General features: G+C 44.2%; 1 protein-coding gene across 1 annotated transcript in view; it reads left to right on the plus strand.

Moving 5' to 3' along the window:
• The window catches only part of LOC119973213 (E3 ubiquitin-protein ligase Hakai-like), a 41,011-nt gene extending 28,018 nt beyond the window's left edge, over positions 1-12,993 (plus strand). The window contains 2 exon segments of the mRNA XM_038810872.1: positions 11,243-11,964; positions 11,967-12,993. Coding sequence (XP_038666800.1) covers positions 11,243-11,964; positions 11,967-12,124 — 880 coding nt within the window. The 3' untranslated portion in view covers positions 12,125-12,993.
• Positions 12,994-13,259: the final 266 nt, after the last annotated feature.

A 13,259-nucleotide genomic window follows, 5' to 3' on the forward strand; every position in this document is an offset into this window, starting at 1 on the left:
CATTCCCCAATACCAGGTCCAGTATGGCCCCTTCCCGAGTTGGACTAATTACATACTGCTCCATCTACGCCTCCAACACTACATATGAGTCCCATTCAATGTTGGGGAAGTTAAAATTTCCCATCACGACCACCCTATTGCTCCTACATTTTTCTATAATCTGTCTACATATTTGTACCCCTACTTCACGCTCGCTTTTGGGAGGCCTGTAGTAAAAAAAAAAAGCAGACCATTATATAATTGAGAACTCTGTGAAATTCCTCTTTTCACAGACAATTAAACAATTCACGAGACACCACTGTAACTGGGGATAAACTTATGACATAGTGTCATGTTGGTCATACTGGGGAACTTTACTTTATAATGTGCCGCAAGCCCCACTCATTAAACAACTTGTTCCATTTACTCTGGAAGGAATTACTTTGCAGCATCTAACCCAGTGTTCTTCAAACTTTTTTTCCGGGGACCCATTTGTACCAACCAGCCAACCTTGGGGACCCAACCCGGCTGACCTTCGCGACCCACGCCGACCGACCTGCGCGACCCACAATTTTCTCTTACCTTGTTGGCTGCTGACAAAAATAGAGGAAATGGTTTTGGATCCCTTTGGCCCTCGTACACGCTCAACAAATGGAACCTGTTGGATGAAGGTGAAGCCTTCCTGTGTCGGAAAGTATGGAGTCTTCATCTGTTCAAAGTTCTGAATTTTTCCTGTAAAATTTTATCAAATAATCCCCCCCTCCCCGAACTTGTAAAAAATAATAAAAAATAAAATGAGTAAAATAAATGAAAAAAATAAAATGAGTAAAACCCCCCCTGAACTTTTATTTAAAAAAATAAAATTAATAAAATTAATTTTATAAATGAATAAAATATATGAAAAAAATAAAAATTAAATGAATAAAAATAAATGAATAAAAACCACTGCAGAACTTGTAAAACAAAAAGCTGCAACCATTTTTTTAAAAAATAGCGGCCGCATTGCGCATGCGCGCAGGCCGTGCGTGCATGCGCAATGCGGCACTTTTTTTTTTGACATGTTCGCGGCCACTTGCAGCCAGCGTTATTAAAAGCCGGCTGCTGCGCGGGGATTTGTGCGTTCGGGAGCGCCGCGGCAACGGCTCAGCGACCCTCCCGACACCTGCCCACGACCCACCCACGGGTCGCGACCCCGACTTTGAAGAACACTGATCTAACCTTAACCTAGTTCTATGCTTACATAAGATATAAGCTTGTCCCCTGATCTCGCTAACCAATCAACAGATATGATCTTCTCATTCTTTTGAAGATGTGAATCAAGGATCCCCAAAATCCTTTTCTCAAATGAAACGCGCAAATGACTGATGAAGGGGATGAATGTATGGCTGCTAAATTTGCTTAGACACAAACATAGGTAACAAAGTAAGTTGTGAAAAAGATGCAGCAAAGGGAAAAAGATGAGTTAATTGAGTGGGCAAACATTTGGCAAATGGAATGTAATGTGGGAAAATGTGAACTTGTCTACTTTGACAGGAAGAATCGAAAAGCAGCAGATTAATTAAATGGAACGACATTGCAAAACTCTGAGGTACAGAGGAATCTGGGTGTTCTGGTTCACAAATCACAGGCAGTTAGTACAGGTACAGCAAGTGATTAGGAAGGAAAATATAATGCTGGTGTTTATTGCAAGGGGAATGGAATAAAAAGGAAGGATGTTTTGCTACATTTGTACATGGTGTTGTTGAGACCACATCTAGAGCAGTGTGTATAGTTTTGGTCTCCTTATTTTAAAAAGGATATAAATGCGTTGGAAACAATTTGAAGCAGGTTCACTCAGTTGCGAGCTGGGATGGAGCGTTATCTTGCATAGAAAGGTTAGACAGATTGAGCCTTTATGCATTACAATTTAGACGAATGAGAAGTGGTCTTATTTGGTGAGGTGGGATGCTATTTCACCCTGTGGGAGAAACTGGAACTGGTGGGCACTTTTTAAATAAAAAGTTGTCTGCCATTTAAGAGGGAGATTTTCTCTGAAGATTGTGAGCCCTTGGAACTTTGGAGAGCCGTGCAGCCAGAAGTGGGTAGATTCTTGACGAACAAGGGAGTCAAATATTATTGGAGGTAGGCGGCATGTGGACTTGTGGCTGCAGTTAGATCAACCATGATTTTATTGAATGGTGGGGCAGGCCTGGGGACCAAATGTCGTATTCCTAATTTGTATGTTTGTATGTAGTTCTTTAAACTTCTCAATTTGGGATTAATCTGCTGGGTTTTGCCTGAGCCTTTTCTGTTATTATTAATAATCACCTGGGGATGAGGAGGTGGAGAGGAGACGGGTCAGGCCTTGGGGTGTGGGGAATAATTGGGCCAAGTCTTGATGGGAAGGAGGGTCAGTTGGGTCAAAGCAAATTACTGTGGATGCTGGAATCTGAAACGAAAGAGAAAATGCTGGAAAATCTCAGCAGGTCCGGCAACATCTGTAGGGAGAGAAAAGAGCTAACGTTTCGAGTCCGATGACACTTTGTCAAAGAGTAATCGGACTCGAAACGTTAGCTCTTTTCTCTCCTTACAGATGCTGCTAGACCTGCTGAGATTTTCCAGCATTTTCTCTTTCAGGTCAGTTGTTTACCATGGGGGCATGGGGGGGCGGGGCTTTGTTGAGATACGGTTGGGTTATGTCGCGGGGAGTTGGGGGGGGGGGGGGGGGGGGGGGGGGTGGAGTTGGATCAGGTCTCCAGGTCGGCCCATTCGCTGGTCAAAATAGAGGGGGGAAAAATAGGCGCTCATTTTATTCCTACTTAACAGCACCTGCCCCATAGTCTTGCAGGTTGCATCACCTTTGGTGCAGATCCATGTACCTAATGAGTTGAGCATGCCTCAATCGCCAACTTAGGCAGTGAATTCCAGACATTCACCACCCTCTGGGTGAAAAAGATTTTCTTCATGTCATAGGAGTTTTACAGCACGGAACGAGGCCCTTCGGCCCATCACGTCCACGCCAACCATCAAGCAGATAATTATTCTAATCTTGTTTTCCAGCACTTGTTCGGTAACCTTATGTTCTTCCTGTAATGTGAGGAATAGTATATAAATTCCAGCTGTGACCGAACCAGCATTTTATACAGTTTCAGCATTCCATGCCTGCTTTTCCAATAAAGAAAACCATTCCAAATTCTTTCTTTGCCGCCTAATCATCTGTCTTGCCACCTTTAAGGACCTATGGACATTGAATCTTCCCTTGTTTTGTTCGCCCTCCCCAAACGCATTATTTCTCACTTTTCCAGATTGAATTTCATTTGCCACTTCTTTGCCCATTCAACCAAACCAAACCAACCAAACAAGAGTCAATAGCTATCCTCTTCTCTATGGTTACGATGCCCTGGACAAGTGTGCGATTAATTTCAGCTCCATTAGCCCCAGAGTAACAACACAAGCAATTATTAACCAATATTTTTTTTTAAATACTCAAAATCCTTGACCCTTGGCTTCCAATAGCTACATTCACTAGGTTTGTAAGTTTAAACACAGTTTATAACAAGAACAAATATGAAATAAGCAGTAAATACAACAGCTAATACCTGAATCCCCCTTTAACTGCCCCACCCTCAACCCACAAACACAAGACAGAACAGTACAGAAGAGGGCTGGAAAGGATAAAAATAATAATCTTTCCTTCAAATGATGGTTCACAGCATGCTTTCTTCATAGTATGCTTGTGGATGAAAGTCTCTTGGGCGCAGCCTGTAATGATCTTAATGAATAATTTAACAATATTGTTCACAGCTTCTCCTGGAGAGGCCCCTTGCTTTGAATCAAACTTTGCTTTCCAGCCTTTCTGGAGAAGCCGTTTCTGCCGAGAGAGTTGGTTCTCACAGAGGCTATTTGGTGAGAGTTAGCTGGACATTTCTGGAGAGTTATCAGATTCTGAAACTTTCCTGCACATCCTGTCATGGTTCTCCTGTGAACCGATTCATGCAGGCTTTATGCCAGGTCAGAGACACAGTTTTTCTTGAGAAAGTAGAGTAAGTCTTCTCTCTTAGCTTCAAAATGAAACTGAAAAAAAACCCTTAAGCCTCTGAACCGTTTCAATGGGATCAGATCCAATCACCACCTGTCACCAGGCAGAATACCGCCTTTTCGGCCAATTCATTGCCCATCGGCCAAATCAATCGCGCAAGTCATCACTGACCTCTCCTGCTGCTGAATTCCTCTGCTTGAATTAAAGGCACAGGCCAATGCTTTAAAGACACGTGTCCATTCATTATCCATGAATCAAAAATGCAACGGCAAAATAAAACAAATGAGAAATAAGGGAATAAACAAGAACATAATGGACCCTTAACACTATTAACTACACAGCTAATTGTTGTCATCTGCAAGCTTTCCAATCATGGGACCAACCTAAGTCCAAATCATTAATATATACAACAAACAGCAAGGGCCCCAACACTGAGCCCTGTGGAACACCACTGGAAATTGTTTCCATTTGCAGAAACATTGATTTAATATTACCCGTTGTTTCCTGCCACTGAGCCACTTTTGGATTCAACCTGCCACCTTCCCCTGTATCCTACGAGGTCTCACTTTTCTAACTCGTCTGCCACGTGGATCCTTGTCAGATGCCTTACTGGAATACATGTTGATAATATTCATTGCACTGCCCTCATCAATCCTCCTCGTTACTTGCTCAAAAAATGTAATTGTTAGTAAGACACAATTTTTCTTTAACAAAACCATGCTGACTATCCCTGATCAATCCGTGCCTTTTTAAGAGACAGTTTATTTTGTCTCGCAGAACAATTGCAATAGTTCCCCAACACTGAAGTCTGGCCTCTAATTTTCTGGCCTCTCCTGTCGCACTATTCTTTAAATAACCTCTGCAGGACCCCAGTCATCCAGTACCTCACTTGTGTGTAGTATGGATTGGAAAATGATCCTCTGAGCATCTGCTATTTCCTCTGGCTCCCTTTAACAGCCTGGGATAAAGTCCATCCAGCCCTGGTGACTTATCTACCTTCAGGGATGCCAGTCCCTCCAGTACTTCCTCTCACTTTGCTTATTGTATCTAATTTTTGACATTCCTTTACCTTAACTGCTATTTAATTTTCCTATTCTTCCTGCCATTCTTGTTTTCTTCACTTCCTTTTTCGTATTATGGTATTTGGCCTAATTCTTGCTTGAAAAATTTGCCTAACATGCATTGTCACAAGTAGGCTTTCAATGAAGTTACTGTGAAAAGCCCCTCGTCGCTGCATTCCGGCACCTGTTCGGGTACACAGAGGGAGAATTCAGAATGTCCAAATTATACGCCCTCTTTTTATCCCTTGTCATCTAAGGAGTCTTGGCTTTGACTCTCTGACCTTGCGCCCTTGTTGGAGTATCCTGTACCCAAGAAACATCTCCTTCAAGATTACCCATTGACCCATTATTAATTTTCTGTCAGTCTTTGGTTACATTTTACCTTTGCTAGTTTCTCATCACATTGAAGCCAATGTTCTAATATAATCACCTGGGGGGGTGGGGAAGGGGGGGGTTGCGATACTTACCTTGCCGCTCCCTGGGGAACCCCTCGAATGATTCATGTCTTTATATACCAGTTGTAGTCAGGTGAGGGAGGGCAGAATCCTGTGGTGGGGGAGTGGTTAATTAATTAAAATGTGTTCTAATGTGGTTTACATGATTAAATTACAATGTGGTTCTTGCCCTTTGGGTGGGAACCTTACTACATCACTGTGAGGGGCATGGGAAGACGAAAAATGAGGTGAGAATCTCATCTCCCAACACTAGTGAAACTTTGTGCTACATTGCCCTTTGTGCTCGCAGCGGGCACAAAATACCCGGATTACGGATATCTGGTAAACTCTCAACAGTAGTTAAGAGACTGGATGAGGTGTCATAACTTTAAGTTTTAATGCAGTGAGGAAAGATCAATTCATTCCAGGAGTGATACTGTGAGAATTAGGGCTTGGATATTTTAGAAACAAACTTTATATTACAACAACTGACAGGCCAAGGCAATACTTGCATTTACGAAGCAATTTTCCTTTTATTAGGGTCATTGGATCAGCACCCTTTCCAAGCCTGCCTCAGTGGCAACTTTCATGACCTCTCAGGTTGATTTCCACAGCCATCTCTCTGTAACTAGTCAAACAGCATTTCCCCTCCTTCGCTCTCTTTCTCTCCCCCCCCCCCCCCCCCCCCCCGCTCCTTCGCCCCTCAAATAAAGGTTCTCCCCTGAGGCGGCCAGACCTGAATCCATTGTCGTTACCTTGGTTGTCTGATTTCCCCTCTACCAAAGGACAGAGCTATGCCATTCATATGCAACTAACCTTCCATTGACAGAGAAATAGGTCATCAGACTTTGAGATGGGCTAATGGCTGGTCAAACAAGGCTGCCCCAAATGACAATGGATCTTGAGTAGATCACCCTGGCTGACCCGTGGAATCGTGAGATTTCCCACTCACGAGGTTAAGTCTGAATGGGACATGTAACTCGGGCTTTGGGAGTATCCCTATGACTCTGCTTTAAGCGGTCTTTTCTCTCAGTCAGTTTAGCTCCTAAATTGCCTGCTGCATCTTGGACCCCATTTCTGGACCCAAGTTTCTAATATCTCCCTATCATAACATTAGTCTGTAGGTACTATTCCCTTGGGCCTGGTTAAGCACACGGCTAAAGAGCTGGCTTTTAAATCAGACCCAGGCAGGCCAGCAGCACGGTTCAATTCCCGTACCAGCCTCCCCGAACAGGCGCCGGAATGTGGCGACTAGGGCCTTTTCACAGTAACTTCATTTGAAGCCTACTTGTGACAATAAGCGATTTTCATTTCGTTTCTCCAGTACTGCATTATATTAGCACTGTCACTTTTTGCACCTTATTCCACCTTTCTACTTCTGTTTGCTGGTTCCAATTCCCCTGTAGATTTAGTTTAAACCCTCCACAATTCCGACAAGATGATTGGTCCCAGTTCTGTCCACCTGCACCTTTTGAATTGGTGTCCAATATCCCACGTGACTCAAGCCCTCCTTCCTGCACCGTCAAGCCATACATTCTCCCTATCCTTCCTCATTCTCATCAGTGTGTAACCCTGGGATTCGTCCAGAGATTTCTACCTTAAAAGTTCTACTTTTTAAAGTTCCTTCCTAGCTAATGAAATTCTGACTGTAGGACCTCAATATCTGCTCTCTGTATGTCAGTACCCGCTTGTTACCATAACTTGACTTATTCCCATTCCTCCTGCAAAATATATTGAGTCTTCTCTGTGATGTCCTTTACCATGGCACCAGGGTGCTAATGCACCAGGCGAGACTAATAGTCCCTAATAACAATTATTTCTATCCTCCGCTGTTCCTTTCACAGTCTCTTGTCGATTGGCAAGATCTAATTCGCACTTTCTGCATATGTGGTTCTTGAAGTCTCCAGGAATTGCAAACTCTCATCTGCTCATCCATGATCTAAAGAAAATTCTCTTCCCTCTTTTAGAATCTAGTTCATGCTTTATTTCAACTTAAACTGGCTTTGTTCTAATACTCTTATAATTCACTTCATGCTGTACTTGAGCAATTGAATTTTTTAATCTCCTATTCCTAGTTTAAACTGCCTAAAGAGAGTAAAAGATAAATTTTCAGCAAGCAATCACTTACCTTCCACCCTATCACATCACACTCTTGTTTCATTTTCTCTCTTTTAAAGCTCTCATTCTGACTCTTCATGACTTTCCACTAGCACTGTTCTCTCAAGCTCACTCTCTGGCTGATTAAAGAACAAAGAAAAGTACAGCACAAGAACAGGCCCTTCGGCCCTCCAAGCCTGTGCCGACCATGCTGCCGTCTAAACTAAAATCTTCTACACTTCCTGGGTCCATATCCCTTTATTCCCATCCTATTCATGTATTTGTCAAGTTGCTCCTTAAATGTCACTATCGTCTCTACTTCCACCACCTCCTCCGGCAGCAAGTTCCAGGCACCCATTACCCTCTGTGTAAAAGAAACTTGGCTCGTACATCTCCTCTAAACCTTGCCCCTTGCACCTTAAACCTATGCCCCCCTAGTAGGTAGACCCCTCTACCTTGGAAAAAGTCTCTTACTATACACTCTGTCTATGCCCGTCATAATTTTGTAGACCTCTATCAGGTCGCCCCTCAACCTCCGTCATTCCAGTGAGAACAAACCGAGTTTATTCAACCGCTCCTCATAGCTAATGCCCTCCATACCAGGCAACAGCCAGGTAAATCTCTTCTGCACCCTCTCTAAAGCCTCTACATTCTTCTGGTAGTGTGGCGACCAGAATTGAACACTATACTCCAAGTGTGGCCTAACTAAGGTTCTACACAGCTGCAACATGACTTGCCAATTCTCATACTCAATGTCCCGGCCAATGAAGGCAAGCATGCCGTATATGTCTTCTTGACTACTTTCTCCACCTGTGTTGCCCCTTTCAGTGACCTGTGGACCTGTACACCAAGATCTCTCTGACTGTCAATACTCTTGAGGGTTCTACCATTCACTGTATATTCCCTACCTGCATTAGACCTTCCAAATTGCATTACCTCACATTTGTGAACATTAAACTCCACCTGCCATCTCTCCGCCCAAGTCTCCAAACAATCTAAATCCTGCTGTATCCTCTGACGGTCCTCATCGCTATCTGTAATTTCACCAACCTTTATGTCGTCTACAAACTTACTAATCAGACCAGTAACATTTTCCTCTAAATCTTTATATATACCACGAACAGCAAAGGTCCCAGCGCTGATCCCTGCGGAACACCACTAGTCACAGCCCTCCAATTACAAAAGCACCCTTCCATTGCTACTCTACCTTCCATGACCTAGCCAGTTCTTAATACATCTTGCCAGCTCACCCCTGATCCCGTGTGACTTCACCTTTTTGTACAAGTCTGCCGTGAGGGACCTTGTCAAAGGCATTACTGAAGTCCATATAGACAACATCCACTGCCCTACCTGCATCAATCATCTTTAGAACATAGAACATAGAACGATACAGCGCAGTACAGGCCCTTCGGCCCTCAATGTTGCACCGACATGGAAAAAAAAAACTAAAGGCCATCTAACCTACACTATGCCCTTATCATCCATATGTTTATCCAATAAACTTTTAAACTTTAAACTTTAATCTTTGTGACCTCTTCGAAAAATTCAAGTTAATGGGACACGACCTCTCCTTCACAAAACCGTGCGCCTCTCGCTAATACGTCCATTTGCTTCCAAATGTGAGTAGATCCTGTCTAACAGACACTGACCATACAGTGCAGAAGGAGGCCATGCGGCCCATCGAGTCTGCACCGACCCACTGAAGCTCTCACTTCCACCCTATCCCCGTAACCCAATAACCCCTCCTACCCTTTTTGGACACGAAGGGCAATTTCGCATGGCCAATCCACCTAACCTGCACGTATTTGGACTGTGGGAGGAAACCAGAGCACCCTGAGGAAACCCACGCAGACACGGGGAGAACGTGCAGACTCCGCACAGACAGTGACCCAGCAGGGAATCGAACCTGAGACCCTGGCGCTGTGAAGCCAAAGTGCTATCCACTTGTGCTACCGTACTGCCCAAAGAATTCTCTCGGAGAATTCTCTCCAGTAATTTCCCTACCACTGACATAAGGCCCACCGGCCTGTAGTTCCCTGGATTATCCTTGCTACCCTTCTTAAACAAAGGAACAACATTGACTATTCTCCAGTCCTCCGGGTCATCACCTGAAGACAGTGAGGATTCAAAGATTTCTGTCAAGGTCTGAGCAATTTCCTCTCTAGCCTCCTTCAGTATTCTGCGGTAGATCCCATCAGGCCCTGGGGACTTACCCTTTCAGCCCTCCTGACTTAATATTTTTCAAGACGCCCAACACCTTGTCTTTTTGGATCTCAATGTGACCCAAGCTATCTACACACCCTTCTGCAGACTCAACATCCACCAATTCCTTCTGTTTGGTGAATACTGATGCAAAGTATTCATTTAGTACCTCGCCCATTTCCTCTGGCTCCACACATAGATTCCCTTGCCTGTCCTTCAGTTGGCCAACCCTTTCCCTGGCTACCCTCTTGCTTTTTATGTACGTGTAAAAAGCCTTGGGATTTTCCTTAACCCTATTTGCCAATGACTTTTCGTGAACCCTTTTACCCCTCCTGACTCATTCCTTAAGTTCCTTCCTACTTTCCTTATATTCCACAGGCTTCGTCTGTTCCCAACCTTCTAGCCCTGACAAATGCTTCCTTTTTCTTTTTGTCGAGGCCTACAATATCTCTCATTGTCCAAGGGTCCTGAAACTTGCCGTATTTATCCTTCTTCCGCATAGGAACATGCCTGTCCTGAATTCCTTTCAACTGACATTTGAAAGCCTCCCACATGTCAGATGTTGATTTACCCTCAAACATCCGCTCCCAATCTAGGTTCTTCAGTTCCTGCCTAATATTGTTACAATTAGCCTTCCCCCAATTTAGCACGTTCACCTTAGGACCACTCTTAGCCTTGTCCACAAGCACTTTAAAACTTACTGAATTGTAGTCACTGTTCCCAAAATGCTCCCCTACTGAAACTTCTACCACCTGGCCGGGCTCATTCCCCAATACCAGGTCCAGTACAGCCCCTTCCCTAGTTGGACTATCTACATATTGTTTTAAGAAGCCCTCCTGGATGCTCCTTACAAACTGCCCCGAGCACTAAGTGAGTCCCAGTCAATATTGGGGAAGTTGAAGTCTCCCATCGCAACAACCCTGTTGCTTTTACTCCTTTCCAAAATCTGTCTGCCTATCTGCTCCTCTATCTCCTGCTGGCTGTTGGGAGGCCTGTAGTTAAACCCCTCCATTGTGACTGCAGCCTTCTTATTCCTGATCTCTACCCATATAGCCTCGCTGCCCTCTGAGGTGTCCTCCCGTAGTACAGCTGTGATATTCTCCCTAACCAGTAGCACAACTCCTCTACCCCTTTTACATCCCCCTCTATCCCACCTGAAACGTCTAAATCATGGAACGTTTAGCTGCCAATCCTGTCCTTCCCTCAACCAGGTCTCTAATGGCAACAAAATCATAGTTCCAAGTACTAATCCAAGCTCTTAAGTTCATCTGCCTTACCCGTTTTACTTCTTGCATTGAAACATATGCACTTCAGGCCACCAGTCCCGCTGTATGATTATGTATAACAAGTTGAGTATTCTGGCATAAATGATTAATAGCACAAATGGTTTGAGTTTTGGAATGAAACACAATATAGGAATTGACCAACCCTGTTTCTTTTTTATTCTTTAGGTGTAGTGACCCGGTTCAACGCATTGAGCAGTGCTTGCGGGGTTCACTCTTCATGTGTAGCATTGTCCAAGGCTGCAAACGGACCTACCTTTCCCAGAGAGACTTGCAGGCTCACATCAATCACCGGCACATGAGAACTGGTAAGGCTGTCATTAGGTCACAGCCAGAACCAATCCATTCTGCAATGGCACCACCAGCAGAAATTGCTGAGCGTTTTCTGATGCCACAAGAGAAGCACCATATTACGCATCTGCCTCCGAAGCAACATGCCATCTTGATGCCACCACCCCCTCTACAGCATGTGTCACACGATCACTACAGCCAGACACATGAGGATATTCGTCCACCGCCATCTGAGATGTCTCTTCCTCCACCACCTAGGTCAGTGAGTCAGGAAACGTTTCGTATTTCAACAGTGACCACAAGGAAACACAGTAATCTGATCACCGTTCCTATTCAAGATGACTCTTCAAGCACAGGCAATCGCGAGCCCCCAACTGCTGCACCTCATCATCATCCTGAATACCAGAACAATCCAGTAGTTTCTCACCCGCACCACATGCTGCCTCCACAGCAGCACTATGCTCCACCTCCTCCCCCACCCCCACCAATAAACCATCCCATGCAGCACCCAGCACAGACACCTGGCAACCCCCACATGGTGTACAATCAGGCTCCGCCTCCTCCTCTGTCAGCAGCTCCACCACCAATCAACCCACCGCCAGGGCACATCTTGGCTCAAATGCCACCGTATATGAACCACCCTCCCCATGGGCCACCCCCTCCACAGCACAGTGGTCCACCTGTCAACACTCCTCCGCCTCCCCACCATTACTCTGCCTCCTCAATGCCGCAGTATACAGAAGACCAGGGAACTCTTAGTCCTCCTTTTACTCAGCCAGGAGGGCATAGTCCAGGTATTGGTGTTTGGCCTGCTCCCAGAGGCCCCCCTCCACCGAGGATTCAAGTTCCGCCTCCACAGGCTCCACTGCCTGGGCCACATCACCCTGACCAGACACGCTATAGGCCATATTATCAGTAAGTTGTGGGATGGATTGTAGGGAAATATATTATAACCATATGGTGTAACTTTGCTTCTTCAGATGTAAATTTTTGGGGCAAGCCTGCTGAAAGGAATTGCAATGACAAAAGGTTAATTGAGATGGTTATGATGCAATAAATTATTAATACAGCTCAAACGGTTTGTTTATAAATAAAACTTGCCAATTGAGTTTTCATGCACAATTTATGCCTTTAAAGACTAATTGCCCCCCCCCCCCCCCCCCCCCCACCACTTTCATAATCTATATTGTACAATTTGCTCCTTGTGTGAGGAAGATCTCTGACTATGGGAGACAATCCTGTGAAGATTCAGCTGTGACTAAGAGTTAACCTATCCAACTGCTCTCAAGGTAGAGAAACAGGTGACTACAACTGTTTTACCATTTAGAGAGCATATAGTTACAATATATTATATTATAAACTTACTGACCTTTAACTTGTTTGTACTTAACACTGTGATTAACATCTACAAAATGTTCTGTAAATAAGTCCAGAAATGTAAGCAATTCAGTGCTGCAAAGTTATGTTCAGCTGACTGTAAACCTTTAAAAGTTGACAACAGTGGGAGGCAGTAAGATGAGTGCCACGTAACAAGTGATCAGGTTTGGTCAACAATTGTTTGTTTATTTCTGTTTGAAATGTATAATCTCCATGCATTAGAATATTAAAGTGATTGCTGGCTTTTCAGGGGTTTGCATTCTCTGTGTTGTGTAATATTGTGGCCTAAACCATTAATTTGCTTACTGCCCCCCCCCCCCCCCCCCCCCCCCCCCCCCGGCAGCTTCTTTCAATTTTGAAAACATTTTTTAATTTACATGAAAAGGTTAGAATAAATGTCAGAACAAGGTTACTGGCAATTATTTTATTCTGTCCTCTTTTCAAATAAAATGATATATATGAAATGATATCAGGAGTGAAAAAGGAAGGAAGTTTGTATCTACTTCATTGTGTTATT

Source organism: Scyliorhinus canicula, chromosome 11 (assembly GCF_902713615.1).
Source record: "Scyliorhinus canicula chromosome 11, sScyCan1.1, whole genome shotgun sequence".
NCBI lineage: Eukaryota > Metazoa > Chordata > Chondrichthyes > Carcharhiniformes > Scyliorhinidae > Scyliorhinus > Scyliorhinus canicula.